Here is a 23903-nt window from a genome sequence, read left to right as displayed (position 1 = left end):
AATAAATAAATAAATAAATAAATAAATAAATAAATAAATAAAAATATTGTGTCCTGGATGGGCGCAGTGGCTCACGCCTATTATCCCAGCACTTTGGGAGGCCGAAGAGGGCGATTACCTGAGCTCAGGAGTTCGAGATCAGTCTGGCCAACATGGTGAAACCCCATCTCTACTAAAAATACAAAATTAGCCGGGCGTGGTAGCAGGCGCCTGTAATCCCAGCTACTCAGGAGGCTGAGGCAGGAGAATCGCTTGAATCAAGGAAGCAGAGGTTGCAGTGAGCCGAGATCATGCCACCGCACTCTGGCCTGGGCAACAAAGCTAGACTCCATCTCAAAATAAATAAATAAATAAAATAAAATAAAATATTGTGTCCTGTGTAAAGCTGAACTAATTTACATTCCCAACAGCATAGTAAAAGGGATTGGTTTCCCTAAATCTTTGCCAATTCTTTTAATTTTTTGCCTTTTGTGCTTCTATGAATAGTCTGTTCATGTTCTTTGACAGTTCTCCTAATGGATTCCTCATGCTTTTTAAATTTTAATTTCTATACTGGGGATATCAATCCTTCATCATAGATATAATAAGTACTTTTTTTTTTCCTTAAAAATTAACTTAAGACTTACCTCCAGTTCCTAGGACCTTCAGGAGCTCAAAATTTTCTATCCCCACCTTCTCTGCATGGCCTGTCAAATTAGCTAAAAGAAAAAAAGAGAGAGAAAAAAAAATTAAGAGGGTCAGCAATAGAAGGAGGCTCCTGGGGGCTTCTCAGGTACCAGCAATGCTCTATTTCTTGACTTGAGTGATTAACCAGGGGTTGCTTTATAATTATTTGTTAAATGGTATAGCATATTTTACATAAATTTCTGTATGTTATACATTACAATAAAACTTTTTTTGGAATTTAGGAACTATATATATCATTTGTACCAAAGATTAACATAAATTAAAGTGTTTATTAGACTCTCTACTGACCAATATACTCCAAAAATAAATGAAAATTCTAATATGTAGATAGATACATAGTGGGGGAAAAACTGGATGGATTGAGAAGATGTACTAATTTATTCAACAAACATTTACTAAGTATCAATTAAATTAAATGCCATCCCCAGGTTCTAGGGTAGGTTCTAGTTCCACTTCTGCCACTAAATACCTGGACATGATATAGTATGCATTCGTCACTTGAATACTCTATGTCTCCATTACTACATCTCTGAAATGAAAGTGTTAGTCTCAATGAACTCTAGGATCCCTGTCAGCTCTAAAATTTTAGGACTATGTTTAAAATATAAACTCTTCAAAATGTATTCTGTCTTGAACAAATAAAATTAGGATATCTTATAAATTAGCATTTTCCATAACATATTCCATTGAATTCTAGTCCTATCTTATAATAGGTGTTCTGTTTGGGGGAGAGGTGGGGATCAGAGTGCTCTGGTAGAATAAATGTGGAAATGGTGGGCTTCAACAAAGTTAAATGATTTCTTTACTGCTGAACCTTACAGATCCTGTATTATGAAAATATGCATGTAGATCATCAAGACTAAGATACATTTGTCGATTTATTTAACCACAAAATTATTTTTAAGGTAGTATCTATTAATATTATGTGAACTAGTACTCTGCAGAAGTGGTTAAGAAAGGCTTGATCCAAATCCTAGTTATGCCATTTAAAAGCTGTGTGACCTTGACAAATTACTTGTCTATGTCTCAGTTCCCAGTAATGTAAATGGGCATAAAACTACTTATCCTCAAAGCATGCTGGTATCCGCGATTTACTTTGAAACGTATTTTTTAAAATAAGATAAATTTATAAATAAATATAGCTATGAACACGTATGTCAAAAGCAAATACAACAAAATACTACTTGCAGAATTTAGGTAGTGAGTATAAGGGTATTCAACATACAATTCTTTCAAATTCTCTGTATATTAGAAAATGGCCATTATAAAATGACAGAAAACAAAATAATACCTACCACATAGAATTTAATGAGGATTAAATGAGTTAAATTTATATAATGCTTGCTGTGTGCCAATAAGCAGTATTGTAAGGGTTTGTAAATAAATTAATGCTTTGGGACTACAACTTTAAGAAAATAAAACTCAACTAAGAACTTTGGAATTAAAAGCTTCAGGGCATAAATAATTTCAGTGTCTTTCCAAAGTTTAATTAAACTCATCATTTAAAATTTTTAAAAATTGTGGTTGAAAATACATAACATAAAATTTACCATCTTAACCATTTTTAAGTATACAGTATTGTTAACCATATGTACGTTGTTATGCAACAGATCTTTAGAACCTTATCATTCTGCAAAATAAACTATATCCATTGAACAACAACTGCCCTCTTCCCTCTTCTCTCAGACCTGGGAGCCACCATTCTATTTTCCATTTTTAAGAGTTTTACTGCCAATGTATACTTTTATAGTAAGAACAAGTCAATGTACATGGCCCAGCCTAGAGTTCACATTGACATCAATATAGATCTAAAATGAATACCAAAAACATACGTAGTATTTTAAAATAAACACACAATGGCTTATCTTTCTCTAATATGTCAAGCAGATTTTATAAAAAGCCAAACTCAAAAGAGACATACTTTTGAAATAACGATTTGGCTCTCTTCTAATGTTAAATTATATTATTTTATTATGTAAAAAAAGCTTAAGACATTATTATTAAAGAGTCATGTGTTAAAAATAATTACTCCTAGTTCTTACTATTAGGATTCCTTTTTTATTTACTGAGATATGTACAAGCCCAGCTTTCCAAAAGCATTGTTCATATACTAGATTATATCTATATTTGCTTTATATTTATGTATTACTTATCTATATTTGCTGCTACACTAAGAAGATAAGGAATTATTTTTTGATACACAGAATTAACTTTCATAGGAAATTTTAAAAGGTTATAAATTAATTACCCTTTCTTTTACAATGTATACTACCCAGGAAACCCTAGTCAGTCACAAAGATTGTTCAGATCATTTGTGAAAGGCTGTTTTTGTTCATTATTTACTACCTCTATTATTTTGTTTCTGACATAAATTAACACTTTGCCTGCTACAGGAACTCAAGGCTTCTCCAATCTCCTATCCCCAGGGCTCAAGATGAAGGGCATCAGTGCCTTCTATACTCAGGGTTGAAGGTTTCCAGGTGATGAGAAGCAGCTCAAGGTATGTTCTCTTTGGCTCCTCCTCTCATTACTTTGGCAGCTGAGAGTTTCGTTTACTCTTTTTATTGCTTTTCCACCAATACTATTCCCAGGTGGCTGGTAGGTAAGGCAGAGCTTGGGAGAGGTTCTTCTTTCTCCCATAACTCAAGTCCTAGGTCTTAGAAAAACTCAAGAATGCTGGTCCTGAAAAGAGCTTAGCCCTAGGCTTATGAAGAAAAACCACTCTCTTCCACCTCAAGTTTCTGCTAGAGTTTAGATTTCTTGGAATTTCCTTGCTTAAGAATGGCAAGATTCCAGTAAACAATCTTAAAGGGTATCTGCATAGGGCAAAGGAACAAGTAAGTCCTTAAGCAGGTCCATGTGATCCAGCCCAGCTCACCAAGGTCAACGTTTCAGTTTGGGGTACAGAACCAAAGATCAAGCTTGCTATCATGTACTCCTCTATTTTGTCTTCACTTTCTTAATCTTACCTGGGAACCATGCAGTTGAAACTACGATAGGGTAGGATACAGAAATCTTAATTCTTACAACAGCCCTCAAAGCTATTGTCTAAGACTGTAACATTCCTTTGGTTCTTGTGTTTGCTCAAAGGAAAAATTAAAGATGTTTGAGCACCAAAAATCTACAGTTAACATATTTCTAAGTTTTACTAAGGTACAACTTACATATAATAAAATTCACTTATTTAAATGAACAGTTTGATGAATTTTGGTAATTATACATAGTTATGGAGCCACCACCACAAGTATGATAGAAAACAGTTCCATCACCCTGAAAATTTCTGTTCCATTACCCTGAAAAGTTTCTGGATGTCCTTTTGAAGCCAATTACTGCCCGGGTAACTAATAATCTAATTCCAGTCATTATAGTTTTAGCTTTTCTAGAATTTCATATAAATTAAATCATACAATACATAGTTTCTTGACTTTCAACTTCATTTACTTAGCCTACAGTCTTTGAGTTTCATCCAGGTTTTTGACAGTCTACTATTTTTCCACCAGAATCTTCACAGTGTGTGCTGTACTTAGCCTTTACTTCATTTACTCCCCTCATAAATTAATCTAAAAGAGTAAAATAAAAATTTAAAAGGTGCTATGATATAGGCACATCTCAGAGCTCTTGAACTTAGTAACCATATGATTCTTTATTTTTTTTTGCCCCTCTTCCTGACTCTGAGTCTTTTCCATTACATCTATTAAGCAAAGTAAATAAACACACATATGACAGCAAATCAGTAGTAAGCTCTATCATATTTAGGCATGGGGGAATATTTGTCCATTATAAAGATTTTTGTCACTATGTTAATGACAAAACACGTAAGAGGAAATGGTAAATATTACTATATAGAATCCTAAGCAACAAAAAACACATTCGAGCATGTGAGTCTAGGTGTCTAAATAGTTTTCATTCCTACGCTATTATTTTGTCATTGTGATTAAAGCTTTTGTGCATGAAAGTCTAAAAATAAATTAAATTTCTCTTAATTGTTAACCCAAGAACAAGAGCTCAAACTTCTCTACAATAATATTAACAATATTAGAACAAGACTTACAATATTTACACATTTATTTCACCCTAAAGGTGAAATAAAACATTAACCAATTGCAGAAATTTGCGTGTGTGAGTCATTCACATGCTTTAGTAAAGTCCAAAATATGCACCTCAGATGATGTGAAGCTACCTGCATGCCTAGGACCAGGCTGTACCAGAAACAGACCTGCTGGAATTGTACACTGTCTTTCTTCACACTCAAAAGGAGATGGTACTTTAGTCTAGTTGTAGGAAAAAAGGACGTTTGCTCCTTTTCCTATGCCAGGCATGTCTTTGCCCAACCCCCTTTCTAGTTCTCCCCAAAGGTAAGAAATGTGATTAATTCATTTACTCAAGAGTCAAAACTCCAAATGGGCACAATTAATAGGTAGACTCACTATGTTAAAAGATCAGCCTCCACACAAGTTCTCTTTGGTTTTTTACCTCACATTTCTTCCATGGCCTGACAGATTGGCCATTCTCTTGCACTTCTCCCTTCAACATACATAGTAGTTAGTTAAGCAGATTCGGGGGTTCTCCTGGGACCTAGTGCTATGATCTGAATGTTTGTATCCTCCAAAATTCATACGTTAAAATCCTAATCTCCAATGTGATGGTATTTAGAGATGGAGCCTTTGGGAGGTAATCAGGTCATTAGGGTGAAACTCTCATGATAGGATTAGTGCCCTGTAAGAAGAGACAGGAAAGACCATGCTTCCTCTCTCTCTGCTTTCCCCAGGCAAGGACACAAGAAGACTGCCATCTGCAAACCAGGAAGTGGGCCCTCACCATTCACTGGAGCTGCTAGCACCTTAATCTTGGAATTCCCAGCCTCCAGAACTGTGAAAAATAAATGTTTGTTGTTTAAACCAGCTAGTACATGGTATCTTTGTTAAAGAAACCTGAATCTAAGACACCTGGTGTTTCTTCTCCATTCTAACCTTTTTTTTTTTTTTTTTTTTTTTTTGAGACGGAGTCTCACTGTGTTGCCCAGGCTGGAGTGCAGTGGTGTGCAGTCTTGGCTCACTGCAACCTCTGCCTCCTGGGTTCAAGCAATTCTCTTGCCTCAGCCTCCCGAGTAGCTGGGACTACAGGCGAGTGCCACCACACCCAGCTATTTTTTTTTTTTTTTTTTTTAAGTAGAAACAGGGTTTCACCATGTTGACCAGGTTGGTCTCAAACTCCTGATCTCAGGTGATCCGCCCACCTCAGCCTCCCAAAGTGCTGGCATTATGGGCATGAGCCACCACACCCGGCCCATTCTAACCTTCTAAGTCACATACCTGAACATGCTGGTCTCAAGATTATAATTAGATGGAGTTAGTTGGAAGGAAAGTAGGACACCTCACTTAGGCCTTAAACCTAAACTACCTGCACCAGTGCAGCTTCTACAGAAGAGTTTTTCACATTGGTGTGTTGGACGTTTGCACAACTCTCATTAAACTTGTACTCTGATTCCCACCAGCTATTTGTGCCTTGCAGATGGATCACTCATGACTCCTGAGGGAAAAGAGGGGCCTGGGAGAGCAGGGTTTGGGAATTTGTGGATGTCTGACTATAACAGCATAGAAAACCTCACCTTCAGCCTCTAAATCCTAACTTAGAAAAAGATGAACTCCTTCCCATAGAAAGAATGCCTTATGAAAACTTTTCGCAAATATACAAAACAACAAAGAGTATCAACAAACTAAAAACTTAGAATAGAGCTAATCAACTGGTACACAGCAGTATGACCATATCATAAGTTATTTATTTCTGGTGTCAATTCTGATGACCACATGAGTTGTTAAATATTAGTAAATTCAGACTAAATCAATAAACATTTTAAATCTTTTCAAGGTCTATTTCAGGCATATCTCTGTTGTGAATCAGCTTAAACCATGCTCCCTTCAAAAGCTCTCAGAATTTTTTTACATTAATGCCTTAAGTTTAATCATCTAGGGAAAAGAGGTGTAAATAGTTTTAATGCTCTCACAAAGGAATTTTAACCAATTTTCCATGAATTTTGTGAAATCCCTTCATATGTACCTTTTCACATTCCCATCAACAGTGCAAAAAGGGTTCCAATTTATCCACATTCTGTCCAATACTTACTATTTTCTGGGTTTTTTTTTTTTTTTTTTTTTTTTTGGTAGTAGCCATCCTAGTAGATATGAGGTGGTGACTGATGTAATTTTAAAAACAGTAAACTTAAGGATAAAAGGAAAATGGTCGTTTCCTTCAGATTTAAATAATTTTGTTGTTGTTTTCTTTATAAAATTATCCAGGTTCACTGTTTTTTGAAAAAATAGGCCTAAAGCAGACCTTGAAAATCTCCCATAATCCCAACACTCAAAGGTAACTATTGTTAACCCTTGGCATGGTCTTCCAGGATTTCCACCACAAACCTATGACTGATAAACGGTTTCTGAACTTTCTAAGCAATTCTACTGTAAGTATAATTTGTATAATAACTTTTTAAAGTTGTGAGATGTTTGACTTGGAACTTCCCACTCCTATGGAGGAAAATGATCAGTAAAATGCATTTTCACTCTGTTGCCATAGTTTCAGCTAAGCGGCACAAATGTAATTGCACAGAGCATGTGCTGAAATCATTTGATTAGATCCAATGATTCACTTATGTTAAAGGCTTAATTTAAAAGCACTTTTACAATTAAGGTAGAAATAAAGAGAACAATGCTTTTGAAGCCATTTTAAATACGTTTCTCAGTACGTGACTAAGGCACTCATATGCCAGATTTTATTCAATGAATTAATCATTTATTAAACTTGAAATAAGATATGAGAAATGTAAGTTAATAAACAGGCCTGTGGAGTCTGTGGACATGAAGGAGAATATCATCATGTGAAGCTGGTTAGAAAAGCTCATTGAGAATACAGGTCCCCATTTACTCAATATTCAAGAGTGCCTACTAAAGGCCAATGTTCTGGGCTATGTGTTAGGTCTTTAGCTAAGAAGTACAGGATTTGTACTGGCAAAAAAATGAGAGGATGGCTGGGGAATTCTGGACTGGAAGAACAGCTGGGGCAAACGTATAAGCAGAAATAACTATGTTCCTAGGAAAGAATAATAGAAGGACTGTTCTAACTAGCCACAAATGATTTATGTGGGAAAAACATAACATAAAATAGGCTCAAAATCTGGAAGGCCAGACTAACTAGTTTTAATTGAATCCATAATAATGGCTCTTGACTTGATAAAAGTAATGCTTTAGAAAAATACTCCTGACAGTAGTGTACAATGTGCACAGAAGCAAGGAAAAATGATTGCTAAAAAATGATGAAGTATTGCAGTAAAAAAGATGTGTACTAATGAGGGTCTGGTCTGAGTAAAAACTAGAGGAAAGAGTGAACCCAAGAATCAATGTAATGCTCAGTTTAAGAAACATCCATTGAATACCTGTCTTGGGTGCTGAAACTACAAAAGGCATAGGACAGGGTCCTCCCTTTCAAAGATAAATTAATTCAATTTCTGTTCCATTTTTTTCCCTATTGACCCCTGCTGTGGTCTGAATGTTTCTCTTCAAAATTGTATGTTGAAATCTAATCCCCAGTGTGTTGACATTAAGAAGTGGGGCCACTGGAAAGTGATTAGGTCACTAGGGCAGAGCCCTCATGGATGAGATTACTGCTCTTATAAAAGAGGCTAGAGCGAGCCTGCTGCCCCTTCCACAATGTGGGGACACAGCTAGAAAGCACCATCCATGAAGCAGAGAGCCCTCACCAGACACTGAGCCTCCTGGTGCCTAGAACTGTGAAAAATACATTTCTGTTGTTTATAAATTACCTAATCCAAGGTTGCTGGGCTTTTTCTTTTAATAGGGACGGGGTCTCACTATGTTGCCCAAGCTGGTCTCAAACTCCTAGCTCATGCAACCCTCCCTCCTTGGCTTCCCAAAGTGTTGGAATTACAGGCATGATACCTGGCCCTGTCTTAAGATATTTTATCATTGTAGCCTGAACAGACTAAGACAGCTCTATATCTAAAGCATAAGAAATGCAAGTCTGGTGAATGGTAGTGTTACCAACAGAATAAGGAAGTCAAAAGGGGAAGTTTTTTGGTTTCAACATCGATTTTGAAGTAATGGCAGAAAAATCCCAAAAGAGCTGTCATGTAGGCAGCTCTAGACAAGGAACTAAAGTTCTCCAGAGACACCATGCACAGTTACTAGGAGAAAGGCAATGGCTAAAGCTTTAAGACGAACACCCTTCAAGAGACCACACGAAAGGAAAGGCAAGTCTTGATGATTATCTAGAGTTACGAAGCAAGAAGAAAAAGAACCAGAGAAGTGGTTCAACTAACCATGTATGAAATTCAAAGCAAGAACATCAAAAAAGAACTATCAATGCAGTCAAATGCAGCAAGAAGGTAGAAGTGCATGAAGACTGAGACACTCTAATTTGGTTAGGTCAACAGTGATTTTTTTTTTAAGAACGATTAATAGGGGAAGAATGAGAAAAAAAGCCAGATTTCAAAAGCATAATGAAGGAAGTGAATTTTCACTACATTTTTTACTGAATTTTTTAAAGTTTACTAAACTTTACTAAATTTTTTAAAGTTTAAAAGGAGGAGGTGTTATTTTTAAAAATAATACAGTCAAAACAGAATGTGGATTATTTGTATGATGGCCTACCTTGACATACCATGACATGACTGTTAAATAGGATAGTGACCACAGAAATGACCCCCTTTGAACTATAAAGTCAAACAGCATTGGCTGGACTCTAACCATTCAGGCCGTAAGCTGGGGAGCTAGAAAATTTTTCCCAGAATAAAAACAAGCTAGCCCCAAGAACCATGGGTTTTACAAGGAGATTTCATAGAGTCATAATATCCTGGATCATCAAATTGTTCAATAACATTGTAACACAATAACATAGCCCACAATAAAAATCCAAGCCTCAGCCTAAAAGTACATGAATAGAAAAGCTTGAGCCTAAAATTTACACAGGAAGGTTGCATTATAAGGGTGTGGATGGAAAAACAAAACAATAACAATTCTGTTCAAGGAATTAGGGTGTAATGAAAAGGAATACAGGGGAAATGGGAAAGAATCATATGAAACTTTTTTCCAACTTAAGGCAGATGACAGAGAAAACCCATGGAAAAAGGGAATGTGGGAAAGGCTAGAAAAAGTAGAGATGGGAGGGGTGGTTCCTAAGGGAGCAGGTTCTTCAGGCAGTGATAAACGATGGGATCCAGGACAGAAGGGATTTAAGAATTCAAAAATAGAGAGAAGGATATGTTAAGGTGTCAAGGGCAGGAAAAAAACAAACCATAGGCTTTCTTACCAACACAAATGGTCTCTTAAGGAAGCACCAGAGAAGCAGTACCCTGGAGCAACAGTAGAACGCCTCAGCAGTCAGCTTGGCTAAAAACACACCTCAGAGGATGAAATGAGATCTATGCAAAGTCACCTTACGAAATACACATCACTGTATGCAGATTGGAAGAACTTGAACTTTCCTAATCAAAAGAACAAAAATGCATAAAAGAATGGACAACAAAAGATAGACTGGACAAAACAGAAACTAAAACACAGGCCGGGCGCGGTGGCTCACGCCTGCAATCCGAGCACTCTGGGAGGCCGAGGCGGGCGGATCACGAGGTCAAGAGATCGAGACCATCCTGGCCAACATGGTGAAACCCCGTCTCTACTAAAAATACAAAAAAATAGCCTAGCGTGGTGGCATGTGCCTGTAGTTCCAGCTACTCAGGAGGCTGAGGCAGGAGAATCGCTTGAACCTGGGAGGTGGAGGCTGCACTGAGCTGAGATCGCGCCACTGCACTCCAGCCTGAAGACAGAGTGAGACTCTGTCTCAAAAAAACAAAACAAAACAAAACAAAAACAAAAAACTAAAAAACAAAATTCCAAATTGGGCAGTGTGTTTCTAGCAGTATCCATGAGACAATCTAACCTGTCGATTCAAACATCAGGTTCCCTATCATAGAAATGGCTGCATCATGCTCTCAAGCCTTACCATCTTTAGCTATTAGACCACTTGAGCAATTCCTTTTTCCTAATTCCATTCTCACCATGGAAAGGTATCATTTGAGTCCTTCCGTCCTTTGCTTATAACTATAGTTGTAAGCATGAAATCAAGACATGAAAACACGGATAGCATAATGATCCAGTGTTGAATGAATCCTATTTGCCACTATCAAGGCACTTTTAATTAACAGCAATATGTACATAACACTGCAGTAAGTAAACCATGACCTACTCAATTATTTTCTAATTTTTTTATATCAGAAAAAGGGAGAACAATTATAAAAAAGCAACATTGTGAGATTTAGTTGTGAATACAACAGAAAGGACAGAAATGTATAGTTTGTTGTAGCTAAACTGAAGCCACAATTTATTATAAATGATCTACAGAACACCAATTTCCAAAACTTAAATTTTGTTCAAAATCTTGTCCAATTTTCAGTTATTGGACAGATTTTTTTTTCCTTTGAGACATTAGTTCATCAATTAAAACAAAAAAAGAAGGAAACAAAGCCTAACATGTTAATAAGAAAGTTCCTACTTTTGGCAAAGAAAGGAGTTTCAGTCCTAGCCCTTATTCCCTATTCCTCAATAAAAAGTTTCACTTTCTCCTTTCCAACACTTTTGGTGTTAATGAAATCTCAATACTAACTTCTAATTTTCAAGTTCTGGTATGAATAAGATCATGACATTGTATTGCACGTATTTTCGTCTTTTTAAAACTGTTCCGCCAGGCGCAGTGGCTCACGCCTGTAATCCCAGCACTTTGGGAGGCCGAGATGGACACATCACCTGAGGTCCGGAGTTCGAGACCGGCCTGACCAACATGGAGAAACCCTGTCTCTACTAAAAATACAAAATTAGCTGGGTGTGGTGGTGCATGCCTGTAACTGCATCTACTCTGGAGGCTGAGGCAGCAGAATGGCTTGAACCTGGGAGACGGAGGTTGCTGTGAGCCAAGATCACGCCATTGCACTCCAGCCTGGGCAACAAGAGCGAAACTGTCTCAAAAACAAACAAAAAAAACTGTTCCTATATTATGAACTATGACAAAGAAAGTCTCCAGAGGGAAAAAAACAACTATATATGGTAATCCCATCTCCCGAATACTAGCTGTTCTCATTTTTATATGTCCAATTCCAGTCTTTTCCTGTTGTATGTATACTCTAGTTGTTACGCTGGTCTTACCAGCCCCTTATAATCTACACTCAATTCTCAAATCTGCAGTCCCAAGGCCTGTGCAAGTCCAAAGCCTCCCCTGTCTGCCAGGGTTTCCCTCAATTACTGGGAGAGCTGACCTTCTCAGAACTCTTAGAGCTACTTGGTCACCATCGCTTTTGTGTACTGCAATAATTCAGTGAGGACACAGCTCACAAACTTCTACACAAGATAAACAAAAACCAAACATGTTCAAAAAGCATTCCTTAGCATACCCGACTTCAGTGAAGATTTCTGAAGCTAGGCAGAAGAGTGGTACACCAGGCAACAATTAAAACAACCCCCTCAAAAGGAGCTGGAGGAAGGAACCTTCTCAATCTGTCTTTCCATGATCCAACTATGGGGAAGGGGATCTTTATCTCACCTATTCCCGACCTTACACCACTTTTCTGACTTTTGTTTTTTCTCTCCTCTTCCTTATCAGGAATAAGACCAGCAATTCCATCCCCTTGTTTGCTCTACTTCTTCTGATCTCTCAGACCCTGTGAACATCCATCCTCACAGGACTCCCTACTCTCAAGAGAGCTTGATGTCAAGGCAACGCCCCCAGTGTACCTCCCTTCATATAAGGAATTCTGGCGTCCACTGATGCTATCAGACATTTTGCTTCTCCTTCCCTATTTCATAGGTTTCATGTAGTCACCAGACTCCACATGTAAGCCATAATATATTAATTGAACAAACATCTTGAATGCTTATATCCAACATTGTGCAAAGCACTGACACGACTGGAATAGACACACTCCCTGACCCCAAGCAGCTCAGGGTCCAGAGGGGACACATAGGCAGGTGACCAAGTCTAAGGAACAAGCACTATTAAAGAGAAATGAGGTAAACAGCACCAGAAGAGCATAAGAGAGCATCTCAGCCCATCTGAAGGTTTGGAGAAGTCAGGCAGCTAAGGAACAGCAGGGTAGAAAAAAAAGCTGTGAGTAGGAAGGAAAAGCATACAGAAAATCACCAAAACAACAGAGAACATGGCATGTCTGAGAATCTGCAATTAGTGCAGACAGGCAGATGCATGGGAAGGAAAAGGAAAAAAGGCACTGCAAGACACCAGGCAGGAGCCAGCTCATGAAAGAGTCTGTGTTTGATATGAAAAAGTAGTATTTTATTTCTTCCCTTCTAAAGAAGGCAAAGGAGAGGTAATAAAAGATTTTAAGCAGAAGATTATCAGTTCTGCATCTTAGAAAGACCAGCAGCAGCAGCGTGGAAAACAAACTAGAAAGGAATTGAGATGGAAAACAGCAAAGCCAATGCACAGGTTGAAACAACAGTCAAGGCCAAAATTCATAAAGGCTATACTAAGCCACTGAAGGTAGGGAAAGGGAGGAAAAACCAAATTCCTTAACATGTATTCACTAATTCTACTCAGCACAAAGAGAAAACACTGGAAAGTATTAAAATTAATCTGTTTTGAATAGTTGCAGTGCAATCATTAAAGTTCACAATGATAATCCTGGTGACCATGATGTCATAAGGTACTAGGGATAAAAAATAAGATCAACTTTCCAAATGTTTTGCATGAACTGTTAGCATCTGTTAAAACTCACAGAACCATATGCCAAAAAGAGTGAACTTTATTGCATGCAAATTATAACTCAAAAGAAAAAAATTAGAGCTTTAAAGTAAAAAACCTGAACATATTTTAAAACACGAGTATCACAGGGCCGGGCGCAGTGGTTCACACCTGTAATCCCAGCACTTTGGGAGCCAAGGCGGTTGGATCATGAGGTCAAGAGATCGAGACCATCCTAGCCAACACAGTGAAACTCTGGTCTCTACTAAAATATAAAATTAGCTGGGCATGGTGGCGTACGCCTGTAGTCCCAGCTACATGGGAGGCTGAGGCAGGAGAATCGCTTGAACCCGGGAGGCAGAGGTTGCGGTGAGCCAAGATCACACCACTGCACTCCAGCCTGGGCGACTGAGAGAAACTCCATCTCAAAAAAAAAAAAAAAAAAAGAAAAAAAGAAAAAAAGATTATTATAAAGAAATTTTCAGACTCAATCAGGATTTTCTTAATGTTTATTTGGTTATAATTTTGCATGCATGTATTTACTCATCAAAGTTAACCCTTACTTATTAGAAAAACTGCTTATTTCTAAATAGCGATATAAAGTTCCTAAGGCTTATTTTTCTAAATGCACACATTTTTTATATAAAATAAGATCAACTTTCCAAATGTTTTGCATGAACTGTTAGCATCTGTTAAAACTCACAGAACCATATGCCAAAAAGAGTGAACTTTATTGCATGCAAATTATAACTCAAAAGAAAAAAATTAGAGCTTTAAAGTAAAAAACCTGAACATATTTTTAAAACACGAGTATCACAGGGCCGGGCGCAGTGGTTCACACCTGTAATCCCAGCACTTTGGGAGCCAAGGCGGTTGGATCATGAGGTCAAGAGATCGAGACCATCCTAGCCAACACAGTGAAACTCTGGTCTCTACTAAAAATATAAAAATTAGCTGGGCATGGTGGCGTACGCCTGTAGTCCCAGCTACATGGGAGGCTGAGGCAGGAGAATCGCTTGAACCCGGGAGGCAGAGGTTGCGGTGAGCCAAGATCACACCACTGCACTCCAGCCTGGGCGACTGAGAGAAACTCCATCTCAAAAAAAAAAAGAAAAAAAGATTATTATAAAGAAATTTTCAGACTCAATCAGGATTTTCTTAATGTTTATTTGGTTATAATTTTGCATGCATGTATTTACTCATCAAAGTTAACCCTTACTTATTAGAAAAACTGCTTATTTCTAAATAGCGATATAAAGTTCCTAAGGCTTATTTTCTAAATGCACACATTTTTTATATACCTTATACTACATCCTCTAAAAAAAATTCCTCATTTTTATAAAAAATTTATCAATGCACTATTGTTAAATATGTCAAATTTTGATGTAATCGCTTTAATAGGTTGATTTAATAGCACATTACTATTTCACATGCAGCTTTATAGTTTGTATTTGATGACCATAAACTTTATAAAATGTTTTAAAAGTATATGAAGTATCTACAGGATTTCCAAATGAAGATGGCCAATGGACAGTAATTTATTGTAGTCAAATTATTTGAAAATTTACTATTATTATAAAACATATAGTTTTACTGAAGAGAATGGTTAATTCAAATACTTCATTTCCTGACCATGTCGTATGTCAGAACTTAATACACACAAAATGTGAAGAAAAGGTTTAGAAAGCAATAGAGTAAATCAAAAGGATTGCATAGAGGTTTTTAAGACTTATTTCCAAAAGCTAGTTCCTTCAGTGTTAGTTTATAAATCATTAACTATTTGACAGGTTGGAGACAATCACGCCTGGAACCCGAATCTAGACACGTAAAGAACAGATACATTCTATCTACACTCAGCACAGCGTTCCTTATCCTCAAGTTAAGGCATACCTTCATTTACAATAGAAGTCTTGCTTGAGTATTTTAGCAAGTAAAAGTTAGATAACTTGTGAAAAATAAAAAATAAAAAAAAAATTAAGCCATTACAGCAAGGCAAACATTCCAGCTTCCAAAGTGCTACCAAATTTACTTTGTTTATTGATATTTTGAATTACACTTTTCATACAAGATAGTTTCTTATAGTCCAAAGTACTATTTCCAAGGATAAGATTTCAATTTGATGTAAGAAAATATAGCAGCACTTTGTTCCTCTAAGTCATAACCTCATTTTCCCACTGCAGTTCCACTGTCACTTCTACACTTAATTCTATTGTGAGAAAGTACTTTATCAACACCTTTTCCTTTTTCTGTTTTCTAGACTACATGCTGCTAACAGTGCCAATTTGGTTTCTATTAGCACATAAATGTGGCAGCCTTACATCAAATAACAGTTTGTAATAACTTGTTCTTACAGCAATAAACTTTCATAGGACTACAGCCAACTCATTTTTCAAGAATAATCCTACTTTTTAAAAAAATGTCAACTCAGTGAGCTATATAATCTAAAGCTATGAAAACTGGTGACAAAGAAACTAGATTCACCTTGTCTTGTCCCAGTCTTCAGCTTTCCTTTCTTACCTCATTCTGACTGTTTAGTCAACCACAACTGTCCTCCAACCCCAATTCTGAATTTAGAAGAAAGAAGTCCGGGGTGCCGCGGAGGGATTTAGAGGCACTAGAGAGTAGAGCAGTGTGCAGCCCTGGTGTCCCTCCTGCTCATTCCCCTGAAACCAAGTTAAGCGATTAATGCTTCTAATTTTATGACAAGGGTATCGGCACAATTATGTTGTCATATAAAAGTCAGATATTTAGTGCCTATAAACACAATTACGGTGCTCACTGGTAAACCAATTTTTTTTTCTTTCCTTTAGCGATGGGGGTCTTACTACATTGTCCATGCTGGCCTTGAACTCCTGGGCTCAAGAGATCCTCCTGCCTCAGCCTCCCAAGTGGTCAATTAATTTTTTAAATGATTTAAAATCCAAAGTTGCCAAAATAATAGACAACTCTCATATTCATAATCTTTTTGCTTATTCAAAATAACCCTTTGCTCATAATTACCAATTTTTAACATTCTGTCTTATTTTCTATCTTATTAATATACTCATACATACTACGTACTACTTATTTTTTTTTGGTTCTAGGGTACCCAGATGTTTAGTTATGTGTGTGTTGTGTGTTTCTGTGAGGCTTTTTGGATGAGATCAATATTTAAATCACTGGGCTTTAAGCAGACTGCCCTCAATAAAGTGAAGGATGCACAGCAGCATTCCACCATCAGATGAAAGTGGTATACACTCGATTCCTCACTTTGCTTGAAGGAAAAATGACCAGACATCGGATTACATATCAATTTGTGGGCTATCACCAATAGTTTGGTTGGATGGTCAGGGACTTAGAAGGAACATGATTGGAAAATCAATGACAAGAAAGTGTAAGGAAGAGGTATTTGGCTAGAGCTCTCTAAACAGGCAAAAAAAAACTGCAGGTATTTGTATCATACTATGCCAATGCCCACCAAAAGATGACCTCAGCAGAGAAGCATATTAATCAAGTAGATAGGATGACCTGTTCTGTGGGTACCAGCCAGTCTCTTTCCCACCTGTCATCCTATCTACTGTCATCACCCAGTGGGCTCATGAACAAGGTGGCCATGGTAGCAGAGATGGTGGTTACGTGTGGGCTCAGCAACATGGACTTCTACTCACCAAGGCTGATCTGGCTACAGCTGGTGCTGAGTGCCAATCTGCCAGCAGCAGAGACCAACACTAGGTCTCGATATATGGCATCATTGCTGAGAACAGTAAGCCAAGCTACCATGCCAGGTTGATAACACTGAACTGCTTTGATCATGGAAGGGGCAGTGTTTTGTTCTTGCTGTAACAGACACTTACTCTGAATACAGATTTGCCTTCCCTGCACACAATATTTCTGCCGAAACTACCATCCATGGTATTACAAAAGCCTTAATCGCTGTCATGGTATTCCACACAGCATTGCCTGTGATCAAGGAGCTAACTTCACAGCACAGCAAATGAAGTGTGGCAGTAGGCCCACACTCATGGAATTCACTGGTCTTACCATGTTCTCCACCATCCTGAAGCAGGTGGCTTGATGGAATGGCCTCTGGAAGACTCAGGTACAGTACCAGATGGATGCCAATTCCTTGCAGGGCTGGGGCAAGGTTCTCCAAGAAGTTGTACATGCTCTGGATCAGCACCCAATAAATAGTGCCACTTCTCCCACAGCCAGAGTTAATGGATTCAGGAATCAAGGGGTGGAAATGTGAGTGGCACCACTCACTATTAACCCTAGTAGCCCACTAGCAAAATGTATGCTTCCTGTTCCCACAACTTTATACTCTGCTGGCTTAGAAGTCTTAGTTTCAAGAGCAAGGAGACACAACAATGATTCCACTGAAATGGAAGTTAAGACTGCCACATGGCCACTTTGGGCTCCTTATGACTTTGAATCACCAGGCAAAGAAGGGAGTTACAGTGTTGGCTCAGGTGACTGATCCTGGACTGCTACTGCACAATAAAAGTAAGGAAGAGTATGCTTAAAAGACAGGCAACCTCCTTTGGATATCTCTTGGTATTCCCATGCCTTGTGATTAAAGTCAATGGGAAACTACAACAACCCAATTCAGGCAGCACTACTAATGGCCCAGACCCTTCAGGAATAAAGGCTTGGGTCACCTCCCAGGTAAAAAAAACACAAACATCTCAGCTGCTGGCTGAAGGCAAAGGCATACAGAATGAGTAATGGAAGGAGGTAGTTACAAATACCAGCTAGGACACAGAAATGGGGACTATGGTTGTCATGAGTATTTCCTTATGTTGTTTAAAAAATGTTTGTGTCTATGTATTAATATATGTACTAATCAAGTCTTTGTTCTCTACTGTGACGGTTAATAGCAGGTGTCAACTTGATCGGATTGAAGGATGCCTACATAGCAGGTAACGTATTGTTTCTGGGTATGTCTGTGAGGGTGTTGCCAGAGAAGACTGACATTTGAGTCAGTGGACTGAGAGGGGAAGACCTACCCTCAATGTGAGTGGGCACCACAATCCAATTGACTGCCAGCATGGCTAGAACAAAAGCAGGCTGAATTAGGTGGCATAAGCTGACTTGCTGAATCTTCTGACTTTCATCTTTCTCCTGTGCTGGATTCTTCCTTCTGTTCCTCCTGCCTTTGGACATCAAGGCTCCAGGTTCTTTGGTCTTTGGACTCTTGGACTTAAACTAGTGGGTTGCCAGGGGCTCTCAGGCCTTCGGCCACAGACTGAAGGCTGTGCAGTCAGCTTCCCTGCTTTTGAGGCTTTTGGACTTGGACTGAACTACTACTGGCTTCTTTCTTCCCCAGCTTGCAAGACGGCCTATCGTGGGACTTAACCTTGTGATTGTGTGTGCCAGTTCTCCCTAATGAACTCCCTATCATGTATACATATAGCCTATTAGTTCTGTTCCTCTGGAGAACTGACTTATAATTATATCTACCCTCTCTTTTCCCCTTAACATGTAACATAAGATATATTAACTAGATATCATAGCATATAAATTATGATATCAAGCAGAAGAATAAACATTATCCAAAGGTTTTGCACCCTCTTCTAGGGAAAAGGTCAGTGCATATTTGTACACAGGATAGCTGTATCATGTTAGGCAGATTTATGACTGTGTCGTCACTTTATTTGGAAATTAAGCAAGGCCTAAGGAGATGTGTACGGGTATTAAGTTGAAAGGGGTAGACCTGTGATAGTTAATTTTATGTGTCAATTTGACTGGGCCATGAGGTACCCAGATATTTGGTCAAACAAACGCTATCCTGGGTGTTTCTGTGGGGACATTGTTGGATGAGATGAACATTTAAATCAGTGGACTTTGAGTAAAGCAGATTGCCCTCCATAATGTGAGTGAGCGTGATCCAATCAGTTGAAGGCCTGAATAGAACAAAAGACTGTCCTCTCTTGAGAAAGAAAGAATTCTTCAGCACAGTCTTCAGGCTTTATATGCAACACTGGCTCTTCCTGCTTCTACAGTAGAAGGTCTCCAGACTCAAACGGGAACACTGACTTTCCCGGGTCTCCACCCTGCCCGGCCACCAAGCAGAGTTTGGACCTGCCAGTCTCCATAATCACAGGAGCCAATTCCTTATAATAAATATTTTATATTTATACACACACATAGTCCTCGACTTACAATGATTCTATCTACAGTTTTTTTTACTTCATAACACTGCAAAAGTGATACACATACAGTAGAATCTGTACTTCTCTCACAATGCTAGGCAGTAGCGTTAAGCCACAGCTCCCATTCAGCCAGACATTTTCATCTGAGGATATTTTCAACTTATAATGGTGCTATCGGAACATAACCTCATTATAAGTCAAGTAGCATCTGTACATACAGTCATGCATCACTTAACAATGGAGCTCTGGTCTGAGAAATGCATCATTAAGCAACTTCATCATTGTATGAACATCATAGAGTGTGCTTACACACACCTAGGTACAGTCTACTATACACCTAGGCTAGACGATCTAGTCTGTTGCTCCTGGGCTACAACCCTGTACAGCATATGACTATAAGGAATACTGTNGTATTTGTATCATACTATGCCAATGCCCACCAAAAGATGACCTCAGCAGAGAAGCATATTAATCAAGTAGATAGGATGACCTGTTCTGTGGGTACCAGCCAGTCTCTTTCCCACCTGTCATCCTATCTACTGTCATCACCCAGTGGGCTCATGAACAAGGTGGCCATGGTAGCAGAGATGGTGGTTACGTGTGGGCTCAGCAACATGGACTTCTACTCACCAAGGCTGATCTGGCTACAGCTGGTGCTGAGTGCCAATCTGCCAGCAGCAGAGACCAACACTAGGTCTCGATATATGGCATCATTGCTGAGAACAGTAAGCCAAGCTACCATGCCAGGTTGATAACACTGAACTGCTTTGATCATGGAAGGGGCAGTGTTTTGTTCTTGCTGTAACAGACACTTACTCTGAATACAGATTTGCCTTCCCTGCACACAATATTTCTGCCGAAACTACCATCCATGGTATTACAAAAAGCCTTAATCGCTGTCATGGTATTCCACACAGCATTGCCTGTGATCAAGGAGCTAACTTCACAGCACAGCAAATGAAGTGTGGCAGTAGGCCCACACTCATGGAATTCACTGGTCTTACCATGTTCTCCACCATCCTGAAGCAGGTGGCTTGATGGAATGGCCTCTGGAAGACTCAGGTACAGTACCAGATGGATGCCAATTCCTTGCAGGGCTGGGGCAAGGTTCTCCAAGAAGTTGTACATGCTCTGGATCAGCACCCAATAAATAGTGCCACTTCTCCCACAGCCAGAGTTAATGGATTCAGGAATCAAGGGGTGGAAATGTGAGTGGCACCACTCACTATTAACCCTAGTAGCCCACTAGCAAAATGTATGCTTCCTGTTCCCACAACTTTATACTCTGCTGGCTTAGAAGTCTTAGTTTCAAGAGCAAGGAGACACAACAATGATTCCACTGAAATGGAAGTTAAGACTGCCACATGGCCACTTTGGGCTCCTTATGACTTTGAATCACCAGGCAAAGAAGGGAGTTACAGTGTTGGCTCAGGTGACTGATCCTGGACTGCTACTGCACAATAAAAGTAAGGAAGAGTATGCTTAAAAGACAGGCAACCTCCTTTGGATATCTCTTGGTATTCCCATGCCTTGTGATTAAAGTCAATGGGAAACTACAACAACCCAATTCAGGCAGCACTACTAATGGCCCAGACCCTTCAGGAATAAAGGCTTGGGTCACCTCCCAGGTAAAAAAAACACAAACATCTCAGCTGCTGGCTGAAGGCAAAGGCATACAGAATGAGTAATGGAAGGAGGTAGTTACAAATACCAGCTAGGACACAGAAATGGGGACTATGGTTGTCATGAGTATTTCCTTATGTTGTTTAAAAAATGTTTGTGTCTATGTATTAATATATGTACTAATCAAGTCTTTGTTCTCTACTGTGACGGTTAATAGCAGGTGTCAACTTGATCGGATTGAAGGATGCCTACATAGCAGGTAACGTATTGTTTCTGGGTATGTCTGTGAGGGTGTTGCCAGAGAAGACTGACATTTGAGTCAGTGGACTGAGAGGGGAAGACCTACCCTCAATGTGAGTGGGCACCACAATCCAATTGACTGCCAGCATGGCTAGAACAAAAGCAGGCTGAATTAGGTGGCATAAGCTGACTTGCTGAATCTTCTGACTTTCATCTTTCTCCTGTGCTGGATTCTTCCTTCTGTTCCTCCTGCCTTTGGACATCAAGGCTCCAGGTTCTTTGGTCTTTGGACTCTTGGACTTAAACTAGTGGGTTGCCAGGGGCTCTCAGGCCTTCGGCCACAGACTGAAGGCTGTGCAGTCAGCTTCCCTGCTTTTGAGGCTTTTGGACTTGGACTGAACTACTACTGGCTTCTTTCTTCCCCAGCTTGCAAGACGGCCTATCGTGGGACTTAACCTTGTGATTGTGTGTGCCAGTTCTCCCTAATGAACTCCCTATCATGTATACATATAGCCTATTAGTTCTGTTCCTCTGGAGAACTGACTTATAATTATATCTACCCTCTCTTTTCCCCTTAACATGTAACATAAGATATATTAACTAGATATCATAGCATATAAATTATGATATCAAGCAGAAGAATAAACATTATCCAAAGGTTTTGCACCCTCTTCTAGGGAAAAGGTCAGTGCATATTTGTACACAGGATAGCTGTATCATGTTAGGCAGATTTATGACTGTGTCGTCACTTTATTTGGAAATTAAGCAAGGCCTAAGGAGATGTGTACGGGTATTAAGTTGAAAGGGGTAGACCTGTGATAGTTAATTTTATGTGTCAATTTGACTGGGCCATGAGGTACCCAGATATTTGGTCAAACAAACGCTATCCTGGGTGTTTCTGTGGGGACATTGTTGGATGAGATGAACATTTAAATCAGTGGACTTTGAGTAAAGCAGATTGCCCTCCATAATGTGAGTGAGCGTGATCCAATCAGTTGAAGGCCTGAATAGAACAAAAAGACTGTCCTCTCTTGAGAAAGAAAGAATTCTTCAGCACAGTCTTCAGGCTTTATATGCAACACTGGCTCTTCCTGCTTCTACAGTAGAAGGTCTCCAGACTCAAACGGGAACACTGACTTTCCCGGGTCTCCACCCTGCCCGGCCACCAAGCAGAGTTTGGACCTGCCAGTCTCCATAATCACAGGAGCCAATTCCTTATAATAAATATTTTTATATTTATACACACACATAGTCCTCGACTTACAATGATTCTATCTACAGTTTTTTTTACTTCATAACACTGCAAAAGTGATACACATACAGTAGAATCTGTACTTCTCTCACAATGCTAGGCAGTAGCGTTAAGCCACAGCTCCCATTCAGCCAGACATTTTCATCTGAGGATATTTTCAACTTATAATGGTGCTATCGGAACATAACCTCATTATAAGTCAAGTAGCATCTGTACATACAGTCATGCATCACTTAACAATGGAGCTCTGGTCTGAGAAATGCATCATTAAGCAACTTCATCATTGTATGAACATCATAGAGTGTGCTTACACACACCTAGGTACAGTCTACTATACACCTAGGCTAGACGATCTAGTCTGTTGCTCCTGGGCTACAACCCTGTACAGCATATGACTATAAGGAATACTGTAGACAACTGGAGCACAATGGCAAGTATTTGTCTAACTAAACACATCTAAACATAGGAAAGGTATAGTAACAACACCATATTATAATTTAATGTGATTACTGTTGTATAGCTGTCCATCACTGACTGAAATGTCATTGTGGCACATGACCGTTTGGGTTTATGTGTGTGTGCATGTACACGTGTATGTGTATGGCCCTCCATGTCCATGGGTTCCAAATCTGTGGATTCAACCAATTGTGGATTTAAAATATTCAAAAAAGTGATTAAACATAATGATACAACAATAAGAAATAATACAGCAAAACAACAATTTACACACAATTTACATTGTATTAGGTATTTAAAGTAACGTAGAGATGATTTAAGGCATGTAGGCGGATGTGTAATTATATGCAAATACTACGCCAATTCATATAAGGGACTTGAGCATCCGCAGATTTTGGTATCTATAGGGGGTCCTGAAACCAATCTCCTATGGATGCTAAGGAATGACTGTGTGTGTGTGTGAGTGTGTGTGTTTATATGTGTATGTGTATGTACATATCCTATTGGTTCTGGTCTCTGGAGAAGCCTAACACATTATTACAGCACTTTTTCCTTGAGTATAACATCCAGTATATAATCACATATTGACTTTATTTTGTCATGTCTCTTAAGTCTCATTTCATCTAGAAATTTCTCGATTTCTGTCTTTTCGGACTGACTTTGAGAAGAATATTGTTTTTTGTTTATTTAAATCTAAGTTTTTGTTTCACTGGCACTTCTTCATCATTTAGGTTATGCATGTTCAATACTTAAGTGAC

General features: G+C 38.7%; 1 protein-coding gene across 1 annotated transcript in view; it reads right to left on the bottom strand.

Moving 5' to 3' along the window:
• Positions 1-23903, bottom strand: part of LOC108523306 (ribosomal protein S6 kinase alpha-5-like) — a 98783-nt gene that overhangs the window by 26806 nt on the left and 48074 nt on the right. The window contains exon 2 of the mRNA XM_017863829.1: positions 627-698. Within this exon, the coding sequence (XP_017719318.1) occupies positions 627-698 (72 nt within the window). The remainder of the gene's footprint in view (positions 1-626; positions 699-23903) is intronic.

The sequence above is a fragment of the Rhinopithecus bieti genome, unplaced genomic scaffold, assembly GCF_001698545.2.
Source record: "Rhinopithecus bieti isolate Rb0 unplaced genomic scaffold, ASM169854v2 scaffold_68778, whole genome shotgun sequence".
Lineage (NCBI taxonomy): Eukaryota > Metazoa > Chordata > Mammalia > Primates > Cercopithecidae > Rhinopithecus > Rhinopithecus bieti.
The sequence above is the reverse complement of the archived record's forward strand: the minus strand, read 5'-3'. Positions and strand labels throughout refer to the sequence as shown.